The 26148-nt window shown below is 43.5% G+C and overlaps 1 protein-coding gene across 2 annotated transcripts in view; it reads right to left on the bottom strand.

Moving 5' to 3' along the window:
- Window positions 1-5719: 5719 nt before the first annotated feature.
- The window catches only part of PLPPR1 (phospholipid phosphatase related 1), a 505501-nt gene continuing 485072 nt past the window's right edge, over window positions 5720-26148 (bottom strand). For both annotated transcript variants that reach the window (XM_032478090.1, XM_006185234.3), the window contains 4 exons: window positions 16806-17056; window positions 13488-13664; window positions 9845-9976; window positions 5720-6841 (listed from right to left, as the gene is read on the bottom strand). In XM_032478090.1, coding sequence (XP_032333981.1) covers window positions 6809-6841; window positions 9845-9976; window positions 13488-13664; window positions 16806-17056 — 593 coding nt within the window. In that variant the 3' untranslated portion in view covers window positions 5720-6808. The remainder of the gene's footprint in view (window positions 6842-9844; window positions 9977-13487; window positions 13665-16805; window positions 17057-26148) is intronic.

Here is a 26148-nt window from a genome sequence, read left to right as displayed (position 1 = left end):
AAGTTCTGAACACAAATTAGTGATGATTCCACCATCAATTAATAAATGCTTTTTAAGTTGATACATGGTATGATAAGGATAATATTTGAAAATGTATTTACATGCTTTTCTCTTTGCATTTCTTTGCTCTGCTTTTCCTGGTTCTATCTGAAACCATGGGTAACGATTAGCCAAATGCATCTCACTTGCCTTCAGTAATCAAGGTCGTTTTAAGACTTGCACGTCCTCCAAGCAGCATGGAGCCTAAACACTAAGATGTTTGCCTGAGTTGTTGTCCAGAAACTTAGACTCAGCTGTGTCTTGTTTGAGTTGAGCTGATTAAGGCTGGGGAGCACCGTCCCCCTCCAACGGGGCACATGCCTGTGTCCTCTCAGTGACCTTCTGAACGCACAGAGGCCTGTAGCTCAGTTACACCTGTGCAGAACCACGATTATCGCACCTTTTCCCAATCACCTTTCCCCACGTTCCCCACACCTCAGACCGCCCTGCCTCCTTATTGGTTAGCCCACAACTACCCCAGCCCCTTGTCTTCAGCGAGTCGGATTTGGGATTGGTTCTTCCGCTTTCCTGCTTGGCTGCGTTGCGAATAAGCCGAGTCTTTGCTGCAAGCGTTGGTGTCCCAGCAGTTTGGCTGTGCGTGGGGCGAGACGAGCCAGCCAGGAGGTAAGTCCAGGGCGGCTTGTGCCTGTGATTCGTGGGCCCCTTGCCGGTCCTGAGAGCTTGGGCACAAGTCCAAGCAGCTGCCTGGTACGTTTGCTCCAGGGACCGTCCCCTGGATTTCCCTGGTGAGGTGTCACCCACCTTTGGTACTTAGTTTCGTTTTGCAGCAAATAAACAAACAAACAAAAAATGGTTTTGGGGGATTGGGTTTGGAAGATGTGTTTTGGGTGAGTAACTGTTGCCGAAAGATTGGCCCCCGTCCCTGATAAGCCAAATAACTCAGAGAGGAGTTCTTGGAACTTAGAAGAAAAGGCAATTTTATTGCTTTGCCGGGCAAAGGGGACTCACAGCAGGCTAGTGCCTTCAAAACTGTGAACCCACCTTGGAGATGGGGTGGGGTGGTTATATAGCCATAGCTCAAACAATGCAGCATCGATAACAATTAACAGAATCACTTTCTCATCAGAAGACAGAATGGAGTCATGATGCCTCCAGGCGACCAGTTAGCAGTTAGATTTCTTTATCTCGTAAGCACTCAAGGTGTGGTCTTCTTGGTAATTCAGGCTATTTTGTAAGATTATAGTCCTGTGACATTCTCCTTGGAGATCAACTCTGAGACCAAGCATGATTATAGCTTTTGATTCCTGGAATAAAGTAGAAACAGTAAGATCAATAGCTTTAGTTTTAACAGTGGGCCTGGAGCTGTGAGTAGCAACCAGCCAGTCAGGTCAGATGACCACTTTAAGGGCAAGCATAAGAATAAGCAATCTGTTAGCACAAGTGCGGCCATTTTATTAATCCTCCTTCATAACCTCATTAAAGTGAACGCAATCCTGACCAAGTTGTGGGTTGGAGGCTCACATGGTGGGATCTGGGCAGGCAATATAAAAGGTCACAACTGTGGAGGCACTCGGTACCCGGGTTAGAGGCTGGGGGCTTTGGGGGTCTTGTTTGTTCTGGTCTTGTCGGCCCATGTCTTTCCATGTCTGATTGTCTTAATTGTTAAGAACTGGCTGTTGGGGATTGAGTTTATTGGTGCGTGTAGCAAGGACCTGTAGAGAGATTTCATTGCTACAGCTTTCAGGAGTCAAAGCCCCTTCAAGATGGGAAATGCTAATTCAGTTCCCCCTTGTAGCCCTCCTGGCTGCATTGTCCAAAACTGGGTGCCTTTCAGTTATAAGTCCATGGAAAAGAAAGAAACAAGTGTTATTTTTTAATTTATTTTTGTAACACTGCATGGCCAGGAGATCTTTTAGACTCTGGAGCAAAATAGCCTAAAAATGATTCCTTAAATTACAATCCAATCTTGCAAGTAGATTTATTTTATAAACTAGAAGAAAAATGGGATGAAATACCTTTTGTGCAATCTTTTGTGTTATTGTGTCAGAATAAACCTGTGCAAAGAAGATGTAAGATTATGGCCCAGCAGGAAGGGAAGGCAAAGAAACCTGTTTCGCTTGATTCTAATAAAAAGGAGGCCTTGCTGTTAATTCAGTCTCAGGCTCTGCTCCTCCCCCACCCCCACAGCCAACACCTGAGCCACAGCCTCAGGCTCGTCGCCAAACCCTTCCCCCAACCCCACCCGCCGCCAGTCTCTGAGGGTCAAGAAATAGGAGATAGAGGTGGTCTCCCCCTCTCATACCGGCCGGGAGCTACCCAAACTCAGGTGGGGCAGTATTCCTTCAGGCAAGAGCCCACTGGGGGACTTGAATGCTGAAGCTTGGGTGGCCAATGGTATTGATCTGGGTCCACTCCCCCTTTTCAACTTCAAATTTACTTCATTGGAAGAATAATATGCCAGTTTACAGAGATGACCCAAAGGGAATGGAAAACCTTTTTTTCTTCAGTTTCTTGCAGCCCACAACCCAACCTGGGCAGATGATTGAGTTTATTAGATATCCTTATTTCACAAGACTGTCGGATGGTGCTGGATAAAGCCAGAGAGGAGGCAGGTGGGCTTCATGCAGAAACCCTGGCGGCCCGGTACAGGATGCCGCAAGTGTAGCTGGACCAACAGTGGATCCTAATTGGGATGTAATGCTGGGGAGAGGCCAAACCTTGAACCCTATCCAGGTCGCATTCTTGCGGGATTGTAAAGAAGGGTGCCAGCACAAAGAAGCCTCAATAAAGAACAGGAGGTAAAAGAAACCAAATGAAGATCCTTCAGAATTTCTAGAAAGGGTCGTTAGAGCACACAGGCATATGCAGATATAGACCCTGAGGACCCAGGGAATTTAAAGATGGTGAATATGACTTTCATTGGTCAGAGCTCCCCTGATACACAGAGGAAAATGCTAAAAGGTGGGAGGGGCTTTAGGAATGCTGATGTCTCATCTTGTTGAAACTGCCTTCAAAATTTTTAATGGCAGAGACCAGACTCAGGAAAAAGGATCAACAGAGAATGAAACAACAGGCCACTCTGCTGGCAGCTGCCTTAACACAGGGGAAAGCTGGACCAAATTGAGGACCCCTACGAGGGACTCAGCAAAAGGTAGGAGGCCCCAAACTTCCACTTAAGTGGGTCACCCATCGTTGGGTGCCATTCTGGCTTTCTTTCAGTTCTACAGGTATATAAAGCACTTTCTTGCCCCAGGACATTTGTACATGTTGTTCCTTTGGCCTCATTCTTTTACTACTTGGTCTAGTCACCTCCTACTCATTCTAATGTATACATCAGTTTTAAGAAGATATAGCACTCTATCTTGCCCCATCTAAATCAGGTCTCCCTCCAAAGCACTAAGTGATTTGTGGTGGTTCTCGTTTTCTTCCACTTGACTCTAAATTCCCTGATGGGAAGAAGTAGGTCAATTTTGTGGCATATTCCCAGTTTTTAACATGAGTCTTGACACTTAATAGATGTTCATTAAATTCTTAACGATTGTATCGCTTGATCCTGGGACATCTGGATCAAGAACTCGGATACAAGCAAGAGATTTGGGGTTGATTACAAAATTCCTATCATAGTAAGTGACAGACTAGTTCCAGCACACATCTGGAATTCTACAGGGCAGGAATGGTGCACCAGCCTTAACGTAACCTGTTCCCTAAAACAGACTAGGGCAATGTGGTATTTGTGTCTTCCTCCAAGTTTCTTAACATCCTTGAGAGGTTCTGGTAGTTGATGATAATAGGGAAATCAAGGGGCTTTTTAAAACAAAAATGGTACTCCTGGCTTTTCCGCTCTTTAAATCATTCGTGTTGCCTGCGCCTTCTCCTTCTACGTATGGGATTATGCCCGTTGGTGTTCTCTGATTCAGTACAGCTACATACGGCCTTCTGTCTGTCAGCCTCATAAGCAGATCTCTAGAACTTACCAAGAGAGGCACCCACATGTTGGTAACTGCCGAGTGCCGTTTCCTCAGCCTTACTATTTTTGTAACTAAATACATTTCTTTTTCATCTACCTTTAGGCTTCATTCAAACTTCTCTTCATTTCCAAGTGAGTGATAGTTTCTTTCAGGCCAGTTAAGTGGAAGACTGGAATCAATCTGTTTGACGAACTTTAACTGTTTTGCTCCATCAGGTCCTGTTCTGGGTGAGGAATCAGAGAAATGAAAGGTGTCATAAACACCCTGAGGGGCTGATGGTCTCACAGGTTGCTATGACCACGTATTTTATAAGCCCTTTTGTTGTGATAGTGACCACTTGTCCTACTTAGACAGAGGGCTTTGTCCTTGGCCAGGAGGCCCATATAGAGGGGTCCCTAGTCCTGAGAAATGAATCCCAGATGGCAGGCTTAAGAGATCCACGTGAGGCCTGTGAAGTAACTTGGGGCTAAATAAGGAAACACACGGGGGTTGCCTTGTGCTGATGGAAAGAATCAGACCCTCAGTGATGTCAGGGGTGTGAGCCCAGAGATGGTGCTTAGTTCCAGGTGCCCAGTGTGGTGGTCCATGGAGCATCATTCACTGACTCATGTACCAGTAACTGCACCCCATCCCCAAGGCCAGGAAATTGGGGTCTGTGGCCAGAGATCTCAGAACACTTCTAATAGGTACTTCCAGCTCCAAACCAGAGAGAAGAGTAGAAGGGTAACACTCACTCTGTGAACTCACATTCCTGGAGATACCATCTGGCAGTCAGACATGGAGATGATCTCCCATTGTGATGAGACACAGGTAATGTAAAATCAGTACAGTCTGCCAGTGTTTTTCAGAATGTCTTATAAACAATGAAACAAAATTGAGCTCTCATTGCTGTTATAAAAGAATCATAAATATATATATACAGAAAATGGATCACTCGGAACTTGGGCAACATTATATGGGATGGGAAGGCTCTGAGCTTGCAAATTACTCCCTCTCATAAGCAGAATGCGTCGTTCTCATGATGTGCTTTTGTCACCTACACTGTCCCCTGAGGCTCCTAACGAGCTAGATGACATTGGAAAACCCTCTGAAAAGATGTGGCTTGGCTTGGAGGTATCTTGATGGAGTGGAAAGAGTGGAATTTGGAGTCAGGCAGACCTGGATTCTAATACTAGTCCTGGTGTGTATAGCAGTGCCTTGGGATGGTCACAGCTTCTCTGGGCTCACTGTTTTGAGAGCAACCAGATGGTGGATGTGAAAGCACATGGCCTGGTATCTGGGACCAGCAGAGCTTTCAACACGTTCCTTTCTTGCCCGCTTCCCCAGCATTTAGTCAGACATCACTCAAACGACGTGTGTGAGTGCGTACGTATGTAAGTGTAAGTAAGTTGATGCCAGAATGAGATGCGGGACTAGGGGACGTTTTAGCAGTGGTAACTTTGGTTCCTAAAAATGCCTATTGGGCTGAAGACAAAGGGAGCTTGCTAGGCATCCAGAATGTGCTTCTGAGTGTCTTAATTTCAAGAATTCTTTTACAGTGCCTAAACACACTCTTTCTCTCTTTCTCTCTTTTTTTTTTCTTTCTCTTTTTCTCTCATGAAAGGACATGTCAGTCATGCATCCATTGGGGTTTCTCAGTGGCCATGGAAATGAAAAGGCTAAACATTTACTGAGGTCAAAGTCATTGTGACTCTTCAAATAACTTTGCCCAGCAGATGAAGCTTAAAACAAAGGACAATGAGCCAAAATACATTTTGTGATAACTTTTTTTCTTTAGAAAAAAAAATATGTACAAAAAAAGCTAAGAAGAACCAACATGGAAGTGTCAAGAAAACATTCTGATAGGTACAGACAAGGGGGCTCCTTTTCTCAAAGGAGTTACACGTTAGTTAATTACCATGCTAGAAAAATGAGATGCAAGTAAAATTCAAGAACAATTAAAAGCCACAAAGTCAAGCTGTTGCTCGGGGCTCCGGGTTGTAGATGCTCATACCCTTTCTGTAAAATAATACTGTGCAAACTGTAAAATATTCATTTCATATAAAGTCCATACAATATGATATACAAAACTGAGTTGACAGGGGAAGCTGGTAGTGGCTTTTCTTTTTTTGCTTTTCCTTTTTGGAAAGAAGGCTTCAGGGTCACCTGCCAGCCCAAGGACTTGACTGCAGAAAGATCTTGAATTAAATGGGAGAGGCCATTATCTAAGACACACCCAGGATTCCCTGCCAATTGTTTGTGTAACCTAAGTGATTTTTATTAGTACATTAACTTAGAATGCAATCACATGTTAAGAGATCAGAACACAAAGTTCCTTTTCAAACCAATATTTCTTTCTACACAGTTGATTTTGAGATTTACCATTAACCAATACTGCCGTCCCTGCAATTCAAAAGTTTCATTAAAATTCAAAAATTCCAGAGGAGGCAGCCACTGTGGTAATAAAAGATTAAAGTGAATTATTATATTAATTTTATTTCTGTGTCTATAAAACTGAAGAAAGAAGGCTGGTGTACAAATATCACAAAACAACATCAACCATTGAATAAATGCGGTTCTTCAATGCACACCTGAACAAGAAGAAAAACTTGTGTAAAATTCTGGCATAAATATATTAAAGCTGACCAAAAAAAAAAAAAAAAAAAAAAAAAACCAAACCAAAATCAGGGCAAGCTACATCACTTCCTCATACAAAAAAATGTACAAAACATTAGCTTCTAACTAGATAAACATAATACTTGTCTTCACAGTTTGACATCAAGTAACTGTGTGTCTTGAAGTATCGAATTGGAGGGTGATTTAAAAAAAAAAAAAAAACAGCTTGTGAGCCGTCAGCCGTCTCAGGTAACTTCGGTCATGGAGGCAGAGTGGTTCTGCAGACATAAGCAGATAAAACGTTAGTCGGGTGACTAACCGGTGCACTCTCTCCCCTGGATATCCCTTCCTTTCTTGTCTCACGTTCACATAGGTTCTTGCTTCTCCCTGATACACTCTGCCAAGGCCCCTCAAACTGTTAGCTCTTGAATTCAACCTTCCTAATTTTTCAGCTACAGTAAGATCATCTGTCTTAGATTATCCTTAACTATATTCTATTAGAAACATTCAAAGATCTCAAAGCTGCATCCCGCATCTTTAAAAAAAAAATGTTGTGGCTTTAATATTGAACAGTTTTAATATTTGAAAAATTTCCATGATATATTCTGAGTCATTTTAGTTTAAGGTGTCTTTGAACTTCTAGAGAATGTGGTCTGCGTGATCTAGATTCTTCTTAAAACCTCTTGATCTGCTCTATAGTCTTGCACATGGTCTATTTTTAATGTTTCATGTTTTGAGGAGGATTATATATAATGTGGCTTAAATCAGCCTTATTAATCATCTGTATCTTTATTTTGTTTATTACTGAGAAGTGTTAAAATTTATGACTGCAGCTTTGTCCACCTTCCCTTGTGATTCTATCAACTTTGATGATAGGGCTTGTTCACAGAGTCCTCACCTCTCTTGTTTTACATAACTTACATATAACCCCACCTTTTTTCGGGCCCAAGGCGCTTCTCTTTGGTGTGAACATAAAACCCCTAGTCCATGGGATTGGTAAATACCTTAGGAAATGGTGGCTTTAGATCTAATTATTATGGGTTTCCTGATTCCTGTTTTCAGGACACGAGATTTATGTTATATTCTTGAGAGTTCAACTATGAATTTTAGAAACTGAGAATTTTGTACCTCTAATTTGGGTTTTGGTTCTGGCTTGCATCTGTCCATCCATCTAACATTTATTTGACACTTAGTGAATCCCAGGGAATGTGGAGAATAAAAAAGACGTGGTTCATAGGGTTCTGATCCTCCACGATCTGTGTCGACGGGGAGGCGGGTGTCAGGGGACTCTATGGGCATTAACTCTGAGAAGCAGTCACATGAGGGGCCCTGAGGGTGCTTTGGCCCAAGCTTGGAATTCTGGAAAGGCCTCAGATTTCATCCAGATGAAGTGATTCACATGGAAATAAAGATACATGCACAGACTTGAAGTTCAACTACTGCCTGTAGTGAACAATAAATTATATTAAAAAAAAACTTTTATCTATATTGTCAACAGTAGGTTTTGAAACCCTGTTGGGCACTTCATTTTTCAATGTACGTGGAATCCCCATGGTCAACTATGAATGGTCCTGAGGGAGAGGAGAGAAGGCTGGAGAAGTCTCGACACAGAGGTGATGCTCAAGCAGTGTTGGGTAGAAGGGCGGAGTGGAGAGAGGGTGCTCGTAGACCAGGACGTTGAGGGCACAGTGGACAGCGAGCGTTTACAAGGACAGCCTGACATGTTTGTGGAACTTGGCAAACACTGCAGTTTGCCTTTTGACTTCACCTTTGTCGCTAGTTGCTTCATCTCAGAAACAGAACCACTCTGACCTCACCGGGTAAAAGAACACGATAGGGAAGAAAAACTCGGGGGGTCTATTTCACAGTTTCATTCCAAGGCTTCATTACTGAGCTAACTTGCCATTCAGCCTGCATTAACTGCAGATGAGTGAACCAGTAATGCATTTTTCAGAATTTTATTTCTAATTAGGCCAACTCAAAATTCTCACCTTAATACAGGTGAAGGGAAAGCAAACTAAATACTTGGCACTGGGATTTAATGGAGAGCCCTAAATATTTTTCCTAAGATGAAAATTGCTTTTTTTTTTCCGATTCAGTCATAAGGTTAGAATTCATTAAATGTGAGATAGGATAGTTTCTCAGGTGTCTGACAGTTAGTAATCTTTAAATAGTGAAATATTTTCTACCTTACTGATAAGTACACGATAATTCCAGGGAGAGGGGATTGGCTTTTCTCTCGTACTTTGTAAAAATAAGGAAGCGCCCAACACAACGAGGTGTCAAGGGAAACAGACAGTTACAGGAGATAAACGCTGTAGTGGGACTCGGCTACCTACAAAAAGTGGCACGAGAACAAAAACCCTGTTTCGTTACAAGTTGTCCCTGCCCCGTCGGCTTAAAGAGCCGCTCACCCCAGCTCTCCCACTTGCTGCGTGGCCTTGGGCCGGTGATGACGCCCTCATACGCCTGTCTCTGTGAAGTGGGAACTATCTTGTTGATTCAGTAAGTTCTTGTTCAAAAACAAATACATTCGTAAAGCACCCAACTGTCTCAGGCAAGTCAGTGCCTGAAACCACATCTTTCAGGGCCCCTTCCAGTTGGCGAGTCTTCTCCACCGCTTTCCCTGTCTTAGAATAAATTTTTTCTTCCTTTGTATTCACAAAGCACTTTGTGCCTCTGATTTGGCATGCAATATTATAATGATTCATTTATATACACCTTTCCTGATCATCTGTGAGTTCCTTGAGACTAGGTCTGTGTGGCTAATTATTTTTTTCATCTTGGGTGTGAAGCAAGGTCCTGGTGTAAGTGATCAGCAAGTACTGTTACACTGAGTTTTTCATTGTCATCAAAATAGATCCAAAAGGACACTTAGTCACCCTTTTTTTTTTTTTTTAAATGTGCTTCCAGTCTACATCTATCACTGGATGTAACAACCTTTTTCTTTCCAAATGTCCTAGTTACTAAATCAAATTGGCCTCTCACATGATTGGGCTAAATTTCACAAATATGCTATTACATTGGATGTCAAGTTGTCCTGAAGCAGCTGGGGTTTAAGTCAGACACCACTAAGAACTTCCTGAGGAGTCACGATGGCCAAGCCACAGAACGAATCCAGGACTAGCTGAGGGAAGTTGTTGGGGCCGTTTCCTCCTATGTTGATGGCACTGGGTGGGCTCTGCTACGTCCTGTTTCCGGCAGGGGAATGGAGTGGCTGACCTCCCAAGGTGAGCGGCCGTGAGCCTCTGGGCTTGGTTTGCTAAAACACTTTACTATACCTGTGCACTTAAGGTTTCCAGAGGGCTTTCTATCCTTGGGAAAGCCATCAGGGGTACTCCACGGGGGTCCTCGGGTTTGGGTTTGGAAGGAGATCCTTGTGTTCCTTTAAAGTTATGGACCACACACATTCCCTGCAGGATGAGGGGAAAGAAGGTTGGGGTCAGACTGCAGCGACCATGGCTTGGCCATCTCTGAGGTTGGCAGGTCCTTCCCTTAGAATCAATGCATAGTGATATTTTCCTTTGAGCCAGTGGGCAGGGACCATGGAAAGACCTTGGCCGTGGTCCAGTGTGTCTGCCAAGCACATTCGAGCTGCTGCGGGAGCATCTGCTTGGTCACTAGATGGCCAGTGATAATCAATCCACCCCATTGAGCCTGTTTCATCACCTGTAAAATGGGAATAATACTTACCTCGCAGACTTGGAACCATTAACACAGTGAATGTAAACCACCTCATCGCAGCTGTGTGTCTGGCATTGTCTTGAGGGTGTTCCCTTATTTAACACACTCAACAATCTACAAGGGAGGTATTATCAACTTAGGTGAGGAGGCACAGAGAATTTAGATAACTTGCCCAAGTTTAGAGATTTAAACTCAGGAGCCTCTAAATGGTATTTTGCCCCTGAATAAGTACCAGACGTAGAGCAAATATTCAATATTAGTCTAACTTATCTAAGATCAGCCTTAAATTATGACTATTTCTTGAGATTAAATAAGTCATTAGTGGCACTTCTGCTTCCCTTAAAAACCTTCCCCTTTAAATGACTACCCACTTTATTTCCTACCGAGGCTCCTTCGTAACTGACCGTGTCCCTACCCTCTTCTGTCTCTTCCATATTCTCTCTCCATTGTTCTGCATCTTAGTTTCTATACCCAGTGCCTTTGAATCCTTCCGGTCGCTCCTCAAGGCCTCAGAACACTGATGTGAATATTCTCTGCCTGGCTTTCCTCCATCTCCCTGTCCAGCTCTGCTTCAACGCCCTCCACTCAGGAAATGGGAGAGTGGAGGGGGCAGGAGCTCTGGGGTGGAGAGACCCAAGTCACGTTCATGGCTTACTGGTTGGGAGGCCATTGGGCAAGTCACTTAATCTTTGAACCTCACTTTCCTCATCTATAAAATGAGGCTAAGAATACTCTTAGGGCAAGATAAACGAAGAAACAAGAAATAAATGAACACACACACAGATTGGTTACCAGAGGGGAAGTGGGCTGGGGGGAGGGCAAAATAGGTAAAGGGGGGTCAACTGTATGGTGACAGATGGAAACCAGACTCTGGATAGTGAGCATTCTGTATCCAGAAGTCAAATTATAGTGTTGTACACAGGAAACTTACATAATATTATAAACCAGTTACCTCAGGAAAAAAACATACTGTTAGGGTTGTCCTGGGAGCACACGATGTGGTATATATAATATAAAATGTATACAAAATGTAGGTCAGGTAGTAATTGCTCAACTTAAAGCTCTCTCCCCCGCAGCCCCACCTGCATCTCGTTCACGGGAAACACAAAACCATGCGCAGAGCTGCAGCTGTGCTGTTCCCAGACTCCTCCTCTGTGTCCCCGCGGGTCTCTGCTTTGGGACTCTTCCATACTTTTCTACAACATCCCCCCCTCCCATTTCCCAGCCGGGTGTGTGTGCATGTGAGGTTGCACGTGCAGATCCAGTGGCAGACGGTGTGGTCTGTCCCCTGCCAGAGCAACGCACTAGCAGGCAGGGTCTTACAGAAAGATCAACGGTGGAAAACAAATTTCGACATTTGCCGCCAATTGGGATGGCAGTAGTGCGAGATCAAACAGGAGCTAAGCGGGAGGGAACAGCTGCAAGTTACAGAGAACACAAGGTTAAGGTTAAAGCGGAATTTCTATGTGGGGCCTTGGCAAACACAAAGTTTTCAGGTTTCAGCCCATAAAGACCCCGTGGAATGGCTTGGGACAGCCAGCACTTTGTTTTCTCTCTAGTGGGGGAGGGCTGGGTCCAGGACTGAGGAACAGCAAAAGGGCTTGGCTTTTCTTTGGAGCCCAAGCCTTCCTCTGTGCCCCAATGATCTTCTTGAAAAGCCTCTCTTCAAGTCACATGCATTCTCTTCCTCTTCAAAAAAAAATGATTTTAGGAAAACAGCCTCTGAGGTATTAATATCTCAGGATCATCTCGGCACCACTCTGCCTGCTGCTTCACCCAGAGGACTGGCATTTAATTCCCTCGCCTTTCACTTTAGAGTGAATGACTCCACCCATTAAAAATACCTGTGAATTAGTATAGAGCTTGCCAATTAATGTTCTGAGTAAACGCGAGCATTTCCTGTGTGTTTCTTACCAGGTCAAAAAGTTGGGAAACTCTCAAGTTAGAGGTTGGGAGAGGCATCTGTGTATTGTATATGTTGGGGAGGACAGACGTATAAAGTCTCTGCATGGGAGGGGGACAGGACAGGGATGAGTTAGGTCATAGGCCTGTAAAATCCATCTACGTGTGATGCCAGGCTTAATCGGTGCTTTAGACCAGAAAGGGCAGTCTGGGAGGAAGGACACCCAGACTTTGGTGGCCTCTGTCTCCTAGGGGAAGCTTGCTGAATATTATCTGGAGATTCATTTCATGGACAACACGTGAGGCTCCAGGCCTACTGATTGTAAATCCTTCTGGGTGTATTTTAAATCTTTGAAGATAATTTAAAAAGCTGCACCTCTATGGTGTGCCCACACAGTGGAATACTACACAGCAAGAAAAAGGGTTACTGATACATGCTTATGACATGGATATGAATCTCAAAAATTATTCTGGGTGAAGGATGCTAGAAAAAGAATACATGGAATATTGTATGATTCCATTTATATTAAATCCTAGAAAAGGTAAACTAATATAGAGTGACAGATGATCAGTGGTTCCTTAGGAATGAGGGGAAGGAAAGGGTAGGAGTGAAGGATGTATTTGTATGTCAAGTTGATGAAATTATACACTTCATGAGCCATATATTGTATGCCTATCATACCTCAAATCTATTAAAAAAAAACCCACCCCCCAAAAAAATCCCCCAAACCCAAACAAAACCCAAAAAAGATTAAAAAAAAAACAAACTAATAAGAATTAACCAAAACCCTTCTCCAGGAAGAGTGTTACACGTGGTTGAGAAGCTGCCTATAGTGGAAGTAAGATGCCCAGGAGGCATGTTCAGGTAACAGGCCTGACAAGTCTGGGTGTGGTTAGCAGAGGGGTTTCCTACTTCTGGGTGGGATATGCAAGTCTGGCCAAAGCTGGTTCTTGAAATGCTGGACAAGGAGCTGCCTGCTTCCACCAGCACTTTGTTCTCTGTTCTTCCTTAAGCAGCAGTTAGCTTATGCTCCCAGTATGTCCTGAACAAATATTTCAAGAACTATGGGCTGAAGGTACTAGTCTGCCCAGCCCCAGCCCCAAGCCCAGGATTGCAGGAAGTGGAGCAACCCTATCCCGGACTGCAGAGGGAATAGGCAGTCGTGTTTGTGAAGGAAAGGGGACGTGACTCTGGAAGAATGACTGTAACTCACAAAGGTGGGGCCAGAGGAACTTGGACAAAGACTGTGGCGCCTGGGAAACCTGACTAGCTGGGATCCCGGGCGGCCTCTCAGAGGGCACAAGAGGGACAAAGCAGGAAGAGGGAGGCTGACCTACCAGAAACAGGGCCACAGCGGTGCCCAGGATGAAGCCCGCGATCACGTCGGAGCAGTGGTTCCGATACTCAGAGACCCGGTTGAGGCCCGTCAGGAAGGCTGTGCAGAGGGTCCCGAGGCACAGCACCGGCTTGGCCAGTCGGCTGCTCTTGGTCTTGATTGTGCTTGTAATGTACATCTGAAACAGGCCAGAGACCGGCGTGTGACCGGGCAGCCTCTGCACACGGGGCATGTACCCACGTGCCCGCACACACACCAGCACACGCAAACACCAACGCAAGAACGACGAACAAATGTACATGGGTCATGGTGCTTCATTCTCTGGTGGGCCCGGGAACAGAAGTGACAAGGACACCAGTGACTGCATAATGATCGGGTTCAAAATATGCAGTTTTTATGCAACAAATTAAAGAATCACTCAGGGAGTTAGATAAGAGTCTCAGATGACAAATCTATGAGAATGAACTTTATGGAGAAGGTCAGCTGGGTCACTGGCAAAACATTTCACTTTTGGTGTCCCCCATAGTCTTAGCTGATTTTTCATACTTTCAATGAATATAAAAGGGTTGGCTGATTTGGTTGATTGACGGAATTAGAACTTCCAAACCAGTGTCACACAAATAGGTTTCAGTTATGCTCAGAAGTTGAGTCTTACATGCCTTGGTTTAGCCGTGATCCGCTCTATCCATTCATTTACTCTAGGATATTTTAAATTTTTCTGTGTGGGCCACAACATGTGAAAGGTTGGGAAGACCTAATGTAAATAAAGGATGACGCAATTGATGATACCTGAGATGCAGACTGTTCTTATTCCACTGTGAGGATGTGGGGAAGACTCCTGAGTATTTCATAGGCTCAGTTACCAAATGTGTGTGTCTCTGGTGGCTTAGAGTCAGGAAGATGTGCCTCTTTCAAGCAAGTAAACACTCTCATATAAGCTTTGGTAATGGTTACAAGAAACCACTAGAGGGCGTTATTGATCCACCATCTCTTAACAAATGTGACAAATGAGTTTGCAACCCAGAAAAATAGTATGCCAATACTTAGATGACAGTCTCTCATGTGTTTGTAAGGCCTGAGCACCTGTGAGTTCACACAGATGCATTTCAAAGTATTACAGTGGAAACTGCTCACTTCCTAGAATGATCCTTCAACGCTGGCGTGAATACACGAAGATGGGATTCTCTTTATTGTGTGTAACAGATACTCTCCAAAACTGGTGAGATCAGAGTTGCATAAGTCAGAGCATGTCATTACACCACTCTGAGGCTGTGCAGGAAATGCTACTTAACATCTATGCCAGATACTTAGTTTTTCATGCTTCTATTTTTTTAAAACCTGCATCCTTTATAAATCTTTCCTTATAAACTATTAAGAACATGGGCCTATGGTTAGTTAGTACTCTTCACAGTATTAACTAGTCCTTAGGAAATCCTTGTTGACTAACTTCTGAAAGCACTTCACACATAATAGGGGCTCAGAAAACGTTGACACAGTTGGGATCTTGTGTCAGGGTTTATCTGATTATAGTCTGTCTGTGGGGCATGGCTTGAATTGGATTATATCTGAATCCTTGAAAATGTGCTATAGCAGCAACTATTCTTAGATAACTATACTTCTTTCTTCCTAAAAGAAATTTATATCTTATTTGATGAGACAGTAGTTTATTATGAGTAACAGATTTATTTCTATAGCGGGGTTGTAAAAATCAATTTCACACAGCAATGACTTGAGTCTGATTAGAAATACAGAAAAAGGTGCAAGAGTATATGGCTTCATATAACTTAGGTTCCAGATCATTTAGGACAAACCAATATTTTGAAAACTGGAGGCTATGACAAATGCCAGAGAAGACCGTTTAAAAAAGACCTGGCATCGATTTTTTTTTTAGTTGGGGGAGGGGGTAAAGCTAAATAAAACCTCACTGAGCTACAACAGATCTGTTTTGTAAATTGAGGCTTCTATATTACTTATGTTCATGTTTCCTTAATGTGGGGGTAGCCGAAGTCATGTCTGTCACCTGTTTATTAAAGAGTAGATCTAAAAGAAATAATTAGACTTTGGGAAACTGATGGTTGGCAAATTGATCCTATAGATGGGGAAATGGGACAAAAAGGAACCATTGTTTTAAAGAGAATATTCAGCAATTTCTCTTAGACTCTATTAAACAGATGAGACCTGTAGTCAGGCGCCTTTTCCCACCCTGAGTGCATGTATTTGGGGTGATGGCGGGAACAATCTTGCATCAGAAGTGGACTCCATAGACAGTGCAGTTACTGCCACTGTGGGGGATGGGAACGTGCTCCCTGGGGCTGGGGCGAGGCACACTTAGTCTCCGGGAAGAATGCAGAGTGTGAAAGGGGTCTTTCCTCTGCCTTCTCTCATCTTTCATTGAGAATCACCAGAGTATCATAATCTGAATATAAAATAAGTTGAAGGGAAAGGGGTGTTTTCAGCCCATAGTCCCTCATCCACAGGTAAAGGCACAGGGTATCTGGCAGTGGAAACTCTGCGCTGATCCCTCTCCTTCTATACTCTTGGTTTTAAGGAAGTAGAGGCCAGACAAAGATGAAACAAGGTCATTTCTAAGCAGATGCAATTAAAGTGTAGGAAAAAAAGATGGACACCATCGTTTCGTCTATTTTCAGAAGTGAGACATGCTTTGGGCTTTCTCTGTCATGAGAGCAAAACACTTAGAATATTATACCCAAGATCGGGGCAGTCAAAGCCCATGTGATCTGGGGAGCAATGAGAAGTAAACTTTCGGGTGTTGGGGGTCTTGTAAGGTCACCCGTCTGTCCTGCTAAAGTGATCGAGGAGAATGTCCGGAGGAGCAGAGGAGAGCTGTGTGTCTATCTCGGGTCTGCTGTGTGCCCGGCAGCCGTTCACACGAGGCCCACGCCTGCAAACTTGTACACAAGTGTGAGAAATGTGTGCTGTTCTGGAATCAACCAAAACTTGGGCAAAGAGTGCTGTTGTAGGCAATAATAGGATCCCATACCCGGTGCCAGGAGCCAGGGTCTCAGCTCTGACTGCGTTCTTAGCTATTCTCTGGGCCTCAGTTTCTGCATCTGTGAAATGGGAGGATTTGACTAAGTGATCAGCAACAGTCTTTCCGTAGTTAACATCCCCTGGCCAGTCTTCCATTGGGATGTTGGGGGAGGGGTGGGCAATAGCATGATATAACAAAGGAGAAACATTGGGATATGACTTTAAAAATCACTATAAGTGACTGTAATGAAAGAATAGGGGGTGAGGCTGGCAGAGACCCATCAGCCAAAACTGGACTTGGGAGAGACGGCAAGACGTGCGTACTCACCGTGGCGTATAAGGCGGAGTAAATGCTCAGAGCAGCGTGCTTGGAGGGGAAGGACCTCCGAGCCTTCTCTATCACTCCCAGGTCCCCAGTGCAGATGTTCCCGCTGCTGATGAACTGCTGGTGTGCCCGGCAGTCACCGCTGGTGTAGTTGGGCTTGCACACCGTCAGGAAGTACGGCGTTAGGTGCCCCGTGACCACTTGTCCGGCGTTTACAAAGATGTCAGTAGCAAAAAGCCCAAAAGCAAATACCCCTATAGGGAGATTTAAAATAATTAGGAATGTTGACGTACACCATCGACAGGTTTTGTCCCTGAGAGGAAGTCACAGTGGTGGAAGTCCACGACCGTCTATCAAATGGTCCTCCCCAGTCAAACTGTCCCCTCACGCTTGTCTTTCCAGGGAGTGGTGCCTGCTTCCCAAATCACTGTTCCTTCCAAACTGACACAGTCAGGCTGTTGTTAGCATTTTATTATTTTGTATAAGTAAATTAGAAGCAGCATGTTGGAAGGAATTTGAATTTTGAAGTCATACAGAGCTGGGCTCCGGTCCCACCTTTGGTGGCTCATCCACAGGGTAAGCTATTTACCTTTCCCTGAGTCTTGGTACCCTTATCCCCAAGTGGTTGGGGGGAGTGATACCTCAGAAAGGAGTTGGAAAGATGAAACAAAATATGTGCAAAATCCCCACTAGGGTGCCTGGCATTAAGCCGTTACTCAACATCACTTCTCTTTCCTTCTATAGAAAATATCTTCTCCCTGGTCCTGTTGGAAATGTAAACACTCCTTGGAGGAGTTATCATGGCAGATGAGAGTGAATGAGGTTGTTAGGGAGCTGTCCCTAAAAGAGAGAAAAAAGATCACTCCAGAAACCTTGATTGAACTGAATGTTTCATTTGACATTGGAAACAGAAAATGAGGAGGAAGGGTGTTAACACACTAATGTTGATTGTTTCCATTTCCTATAAACTTCCGTAACAAATTACCACCAACTGAGTGGCTTGAAACAATACAAATTTATCCTCTTACAGTTCTGGAGGTCAGAGGTCCAAAATAGGTTTCACTGGGCTAAAATCAAAGTGTTGGCCGAGCTGTGCTCTTCCTGGAAGTGCCTGAGTGGAATTCGCTCCTCGCCTTCCCCAGCTTCCTGCCTTCATTACTTGACTTGCCCCCTCCCCGCATCATATCCTGTGAGCTCTGCTTCCATCGTTACGTTTCCTTCCCTGACTTTCACTCTCTTGCTTTCCTTTTATAAGGACCTTTTGTACATTGGGTCCACCTGAATAATCTCAAGATCCTTAATCTAATCACACATGTAAGTTCCCTTTTGTCACATAAGGGAACATATCCACAGTTCCCAGGGGTTAGGGCATAGACATTTTGGGGTGGGGAAGGCATTATTTTGCCTACCATGCTGACTTGGCCATTTGGCCAAGTACCCTGTGGGTAGGCTACACTTTCTGGATTTTATCTGTTCTCTGGTAAATTCCACAGTATTACAGGATTACCCCCAACAAGCTTGAACATGGATAAGCAGAATTCCTTATAGAAAGTTGCAGCACTGAATTGTTTCAAAGGCTATACACGCATCTATAGATGATCTGTGGACTATTTATTGTCTGTTTAACACATCAAGAGCAGCTGTGCAGAGCCAGGGTACGTACAAGTCACTTGAAGAGATGAAGATGACTTTTCAAATGCAACTCAATTATGGGAGAAGTTGGCAAGCGTGAGAGGTAGCATTAGCCCTTGTAAATGTCAAGGATCTGCTATAGTTCAATTAAATTCCTATCCAATTTTGACTTCCATATTCAATGTCTTGAATCTGCAAATTGTGCTGATGTCAGCACCCCAAAGTCAATCCACTGGAGCAGAAGTGAGGACAAGTTTGGCTGAAAACTTCATCCGGTTTTCATTTTGTCCTGTGTTGATAGCTATAATTTTCTTTGTGGCTTTGCCAGGATGTGCTTTATCACAATGAGAACTGGCTCTTTTAATGGCTTCAGTGGGCTCATGCTCCCGGGGTCTGACCTCCGAGAGTAGGCATTCACTGATCATTCGTGGCAATTTTCACCCCCAGGTTCTGGAAGTCTGGATAGAATTTTTTTTTTTAAAACATCTTCAAGCAAGATTCTCAAAGGCCAGGCTTCTAGCTTTTTCAAGGGGCAATAAGTCTGTCTAGACATACTTTTCCAGGAAACTAGGGTAATTTATGGTTTGAAAAGGGAAAAGTAACAGTGTTTCTCTCTGGCATTTTATTTGTCAGAAGTGCTTCCAACTAGGACAAGCTAGCTCTTCCTGAGGCAGGATTCCTAGGCTCCCTGGACAGTGTCTGAAGTGCCAACTCCGTGGTCACAGTGATTCTGGGACAGGCAAAGTTCCACTTTGCTGTCATGGGATATGGTCGCTGAAAGTTGCTGTCTGTCCCCTCTTCTCTTTGCTTCCCCTGGATTATGTCTGCTTCTCTTGACAGCTTAACAAGCAGTTGCTTCCCAAACATTTCATTCTGGGGCATTTGATGTAGCTTCAGAAAGGCAGCCTGGGGAATCCACCTGCCTGGCCCAGGCCATGCCGGCAAAGTGCAGTGGAACCTACAGCAGCGATTCACAGACAACGGCAGTCATACCGGGCTTTTGTGAGAAACTCCAGCCATTCCTCTGTTACTTAATCCTCAGCCCCTTGTGTGTGTGCTACAAGCCTCAGAGGCTAAAAAGAGCTTCTTTTGTCCTCAACGTCAGGTAGAGCAGTTTATGGTCCCCTGTACTGCGATGTAAGATTTGAAGGAGATGTTTTTATTTAAAGAGTCTATCCTATCTTGGTGTCTGCAAGTCTTTAAGTGAGATATTCTCTTTGAAATGTTCACAGATACACTTCTCATTCCTGTGACCCTCCCTAGCTGGTTCTCCCTACCTCATGCCTCTCCTCCCAGTGGTGTTCCTTGCTTTAGGGGAGCTGATCACATTTCTGAATGGATTTATAGCAGACACAGAAGTGTAAAAGTGAAGTGATTTTGACTTGCCGGAGCTCTGTGCTTGTGACAACTGCATTGTTTGTTTGGAATTCTGGAAAAGACTTGGAAGGGAAGGCCAAGAACCATGGTCTGGAGGACGAGACCACTGAGGGTCTAAAATAAACCTTAGAATGGAGAAGATTTGTCTGAGGATGTCTTCCGAGGGAGAGACAGAGCCCTGCCTAGCCTGGATGAAGGCATGGAGGGGCCTGCCAAGCTCCCAGCCTCAGGCTGGCATCAGGCCCCGGGAGGCAGGTGACACAAATCTATAAAGTGTATGTCCTGTGCCTCCCAAAGTGTAGCTCAGAAGCCCTGCACACCTTTTAGAGAAGTTCCACATCCAGCATGGTACCAGAGCAACACGGGCCTGTGTTAGCAATGGTGGAAGGAGGGTCAAATTGGTTGAGCCAAAGGGCATCTCACAAGACCTTACATTCTTGCATAGAATAGGGTAAGCAGTTGTGAATTCCCACATGCCTAAGGGGTAAGGGCATTAGAATGCTGAGAGGACCAGGAGGCTAGAAGAAGCCTGGCATTAGGACAGAGATAGGCATCTTTTTCTAATGTCTGTGGTCCCCACAGATCAACTAAGGGAATCTGAGCATGCCTCTTCTTTGTGGCCTAAAAGAATCTGACACCCAACAGGCGAGTCAAAGGAAGAAGAAAAGAGGAAGATTAAAAAGTCCTTCCTTTCTTTGTTTCCCTTCTCAGTGTTTTACCTGGATTCATCTGATCTCAGACAGGACTGCTTTGGACAGATTAGGATCTTTGCTCACTGGTAATTTAGGACATGGAGGTGAAACGCTGTGACCTGGTTCTTGTCATGGAATCAGTGCAGGGTTCCATCTTTTTACTGGACCAAGAATGCAGTAGGGGAAGCAGTGACATAAGCAGGAAATGTGCATGACAAAGGTCTCATCAGCCACAGAGAACTGAGGCACTGGCAGGTGATAATACGGCTCACATCAGGATGCAGTTAGGCCTCCCAAACAAACAGCTGGTCGAAATGCGTAAACCGGAGTGCTTGTAGGTGAGGAGGACTCTGCTGCTTTCCACGGAGGAGGCCTTTGTTAGGAAGCCCAGACGCAGACCGCAGAGGAGCGGTCAGCAGGTGCTGGTCGGGTGAGCAAAGGAAGGAGTCAATTCTTTTTGGCCACAGAGTCTGTGAATTTTGGTGGAGCCTCTGAACTGAACGCCAGTTATTCTATATTAAATGATAAATGTACAATTTTCCAGTTTAAAATTGTACTTTGCCGACAGCCTCTAATGGAGCATCTCTCAACAGTCCACTAAAATATACAAAATGACAGTGAAAAAAGATTGGACACTCATAGTGCCAACCTGATGGAGAATCGGTGAGGGATGCGTCTGTCTGTCTGTCTTACACACACAGTTTTACCTCATGGAAAACTCGGGCTTCTCAGAAGGCAGAGATCATGCGAGGAAACCTAGGGAGAGATTTCCTTCCTCTCCTCCTGTCTGCCCCCGACTCAGATCCAGGATTTAGACTGCTCAGAAAACAGGGATGCTGGTGCTCCACTGCATGAGTCCTGCTCCTTGAATTTGCCTGGAACTGTCTCTGTCTCCTTCATCTGAATGTGTTTAGAGACACACTCCCGGACAACAACTAGGCAGGAAGCGGCAGGGGTGTTGGCGTCTTGTTTCTAAGAGGAACAGACTCTAAGCAGTGTGTGCTGGGCACCACAGCTCTGCGGGGCCGCATCCTTCTGGCAGTGGGGGTCTGAAGGGATGTCGGGTTCACTGGAGCTGCGGAGCTCTGGTAGAAAGCCTGCTAGCTGGGGACTGGACTCAGCGCTGGGCACGCCAACCTGCTCTCAAGCTTAAGCTCTGAAGAGCCAGCCAAGAGCGAGTCACACTTCTGTCTGCTGAGGGACACTGAGTGTGTACAGATCTTGCCCCACTAAGAATGAATAGGGAGAAATAAATCACATACAACAAAGGGTCTTTGAAAAAATACCCCTCTTTTAGACTGGTATGGTACCATTATATATATATTTTTTTAACCTCTTATCCCAGTGGGTTTTTCGCTTGTGTGATGATTCACTATGCCCAGCTCTCCCGTTAGAATCATAGGACACAAGCTCTAAGAGCAGAGAACACATCTATTTTTGTTCAATGCTATATTCCAAGCACCTCGTAGCAAACTTAGCACACAGCGAGCATTTAACAGATATTTGTGGAGCCACAATGAGTCAACTGCTGAAGAAACTTCAGAGAAGATAAATGGAAGAGGGTAAAAGAGCTTAGCGACGTGTCCACTTTTTCTCGCTCATGCTGGTGTTTCACATCCCTGATTCTACTGAACACAGGGGTGGTATCAAGCCACTTAGCATGTAAGGTGTGGGCATGTTCAATAAACTTCACAAAACCCAGCCTAGTGCTAGGTGCCTAGCAAATAAAGAAGGGAATGGAAAACTGGAACTTTATCAGTGTCTCACGAGTCAGAAGACTTGTAAATCATAATTTGGAAATCAAAGCATCCTCCATTTGCAAAGCAGCAGGAATGAGGAAAACACCTTAAATTGGAGCATGAAGATCCATGCTCCATATACAAGAAAGACTTCCTCCTGGGGACATTTGTGAAGCACGAGAGATCTGGGAGTCACGATGCACTTGGGTGCAGTTTTACTTAGACATGCGCATCTTTGAGAGAAATCTCCCCATTTCTGATTCTGAAAAGCTGCACTGGTTGTTAGTTCAAATATTAACACACAGGCACGTGAAAGCACGGCTCTTAAATATTGTTCATGTGCAGAAACTAACACAGAATTTTTTTTTTAAAATGATAGTAGAAAAGACATGGAAACAAGTTAGCTGGGTTAGGTCAGCAGCGGTAACTCTGAAAACGGGAGGGGAGCTTACTCCTTCCTCAACATACATTCTCAGCCTCGGCTCAAACATTTCGATGGCTCTTTTGTCTATGTTAGCAAAACAATGCATGAAAGAATCGAAGAACTACTTTGTTGTGTGAAATGAAATGAAGAATGCTTGAACAGCATCTCGTTTTCAGAGGTTAACCAGCCTTCTGAATCTTCTGTGATAGTTTTTCCACTACGATGTTCAAGAAACAAGGAAACTCACCCTCAAATCAGTTCCTGGCCCTTGAGTGGGAAAACTGATGAAGATCGTATCCCACACAAACAGGTACAGGCAAGTGGCATGGGTTCACCAGTGCCATTTTTGGCAATTGAAAGGGATTCTTATGTTCAGTTTCCTCAAAGTATACTCTGATTCAGTCACCAGATTCTAGATCACCTCTTTCTTCAAATCACCATTGCAAACGGAATAAAGATACAAAGACATGAATATAGTTCTTTTTTGCTTTTTCTTTTGCCACATTAAGACCCCTAGTGGAAAATCTCAGTGGAGAAAGTCACTCAGCTGCTGCAAATGTGTTCTCAGTTCAGCTGTGAAGATCATTCCTGCAGGAAACAACCATTTCTTAAGAAAAAGAAAAGATGGTGAAGTGTTTTCTCTTTAAACATGTTTTATTGAAACTGGAAGTTTCCTAATGAAGATATTTTATCTGCCGTTACCATGCTCATCCCATTTCCTTGCAAGGAGTACTGAGCTGAGGAGAGACGAATTTAAGGCTGCCATGAATATGAGGTGACAGTGATGGACAGTGCATGTGCTTACTGTGTACTAGGTATTATTCTAAATATCTTGAAATATTAGTTCACTTCCTCCTCCCACAAGTCTATGAGGTAAACACTCTGATCCCCACATTTCACAGATGAGGAAGTTGAGGCACAGAGAGGTCAGTTAACTCGACTGAGTTCACACAGCTAGTAAGTAGATGAGCTGGGATTAGACACTGAATAGTATGGCTCTAAATTCAAACTTGTATTCACAACCCTCTAAGCTTATGTTTTCATGTATTTAAAAAATATACAGGTAGGCATCAGGCCATGAAAAAAAGCACTTCAGCTCTGTATGCTTGGCAGCAAGCTTGTGCGCGCGCGCACCCCCCCCCCCGCCCCCAGAAGCACTGAGGGAGAGGCAAGGGTTTAGAGCATTTCCCTGATGAAATGTTTGCTTTATAACAGAACAAGAATCCCTCAATTTCTCAGTCAACAATTTTCCAACAAGACTATGACAGAATAGCTAAGATATGTTATCATTGAATGAGGCCTTTTGCTCATTATTTGACAATGAATCTGACTTTTTTCCTACTATAATACAAACACCATCAATGCAGACTGATCTACACACATCAAATATTATCTTCTGCTTAAAAATAGTTTCTGACAATTGAATGTATCAGTTCCTTGGATAGTTAATTTTGGGGATTCACAGAACAAGACTCTTGTGGTCTCTTTTTCCTATAGATGGCTCAAAAACACCAAAGGCTGACAGCAGTCCACTCGTCTTGATGTCATGGTTTTAATCCTAAAAATAGATGTTAATTAAATCAATTAATCTGAACCTCAGTTACTGTGTGTGTAAAACAGGTTTGAAATAGTACAAAATCACTGGGTTTTTATGCAAATCATAGACAATAGTTGTAAAAGGTATTTTGTAAATTGTGGGATCTATATAGGTATTAGTGACCATTATTTTTATAGCTGAGGGATGTGGATGTCCTCAGTATTTTAAATGTTGATTATAAAATTATTTTTAAAACAGGAAAGAGATAAGAACACTATAATTCTAACAACCTCAAACATTCAACTCCATGTGTTATTCATCCTTTGTATTAATAAAGCGCCTTTTACAATATGATGAGCTGCTGGTTTTGGAAAATACACTGTATTCGTCATTATCACTATGCATCATGGTCAGTGAAGATGAAGGCGAATCTACTAGAAGCCACCCTCCCAATCTTTCTACAAATGAAAGAACAAAAAGACATTTGTATTCCCCCAACACATAGAATTATATGATTCCTTGTTAACATGGTTAATCTCAACAAGAGTGTCTTTGCTGCTCCTCTCTCAGGATCCCTGCTCAGTGCTGTGTCTCTGAGATGTCTGACTCCTCCCTCTCCTGCTAGTGTTTCAGTACCTGCCTCTCAGTCCCCCCAGGCAGTGCGGATCCAAATGCAGAACGACAAAGATCCTAAAAGTTTGCCTGAGGCAGTAATAATTTTACAATAAAGTGGAGGATGCGGGTGCAGAGAAGTCTAGAAAGTACTCGTAGATACAACATAAATGTGGAGAGGAAAGATTTTAGATTCCTTACCTTCCAAGGATCTAAAAACAGCCAGTTAAAATAAAGCCTGGAGGGCTTCCAAATAATGGCCTTGAAATTCTGCCCTTTCTGATTGTGTTCCTAAGTTTCTAAGGCCAAAGTCCTTGATCTGAATCCACCCCCAGTTCCACCACCAGCCTCGAGTGCCCTCAGGAGGCAGCTGCCAGTCCTGTGGGTGACCGACCCATATTGATGTGGTCCTGCTGCACTGTGTTGGCATTTCCCAATAACTTTTACTATGTTCTAATGTAATAATTTAAACTGTTTCCAAAACATACACTACTTTTTATTTCTTTTTTAAAGTTGAGGTATAACTGACATGTTATATTAGTTTCAAGGGTACAATGTAATGATTTAATATTTCTATATATTGTGAATTTTATTTTACTTTTTTGAGATATTATTAGTTTTTAAAATTTTTTTAAATTTAATTTTCTTGGGTAAACAAAGTTTATTCTAGGAAGAGCAACTCATTGAGAGATAAAACCGTTTTAAAATTTACATATCTGTACTGTTCATTGTTTCTAAGAACAATGTAGAACTTTAGCTTTTTAAACTTAAATAATTATTGAAGGAATAAAGCCAACCACAAAGAAAGAATCAACAGAATGCAGTAATCCAATCACAAAGGACAGTCAAATGTACTTACATATATTCAAGAACTCAATCACCTAAGTTATAAATAATAAGTAGTTTGTGTCCTTTCTTTTCTTAGATTCCACATATAAGTGATATCACATGGCATTTTTCTTTCTCTATCTGGCTTATTTCACTTGGAATGACCATCTCCGGGCCTATCCATTCTTTTTTATGGCTGAGTAGTATTCCATTACATATGTATATCTACATACCACATCTTTATTCAGTCATCTGTTGAAGGACATTTGGGTTGTTTCCATGTCTTGGCTATTATAAATAGTACTGCTATGAATATTGGGGTGTATGTGTCTTTTTGAATTATATTTTTGTCTGGGTATATGCCCAAGAGTGGGATTGCTGGATCATATGGTTAAGTCTATTTTTAGTTTTTTAAGGGATCTCCATACTGTCCTCCATAGTGGGTGCACCAATTTATATTCCTACCAACAGTATAGGAGTGTTCCTTTTTCTCCACATCCTCTCC

This window comes from Camelus ferus, chromosome 4, assembly GCF_009834535.1.
Source record: "Camelus ferus isolate YT-003-E chromosome 4, BCGSAC_Cfer_1.0, whole genome shotgun sequence".
NCBI classification, from domain to species: domain Eukaryota; kingdom Metazoa; phylum Chordata; class Mammalia; order Artiodactyla; family Camelidae; genus Camelus; species Camelus ferus.
Note: the sequence above shows the minus strand (reverse complement) of the source record. Positions and strands in the feature narration are given on the sequence as shown.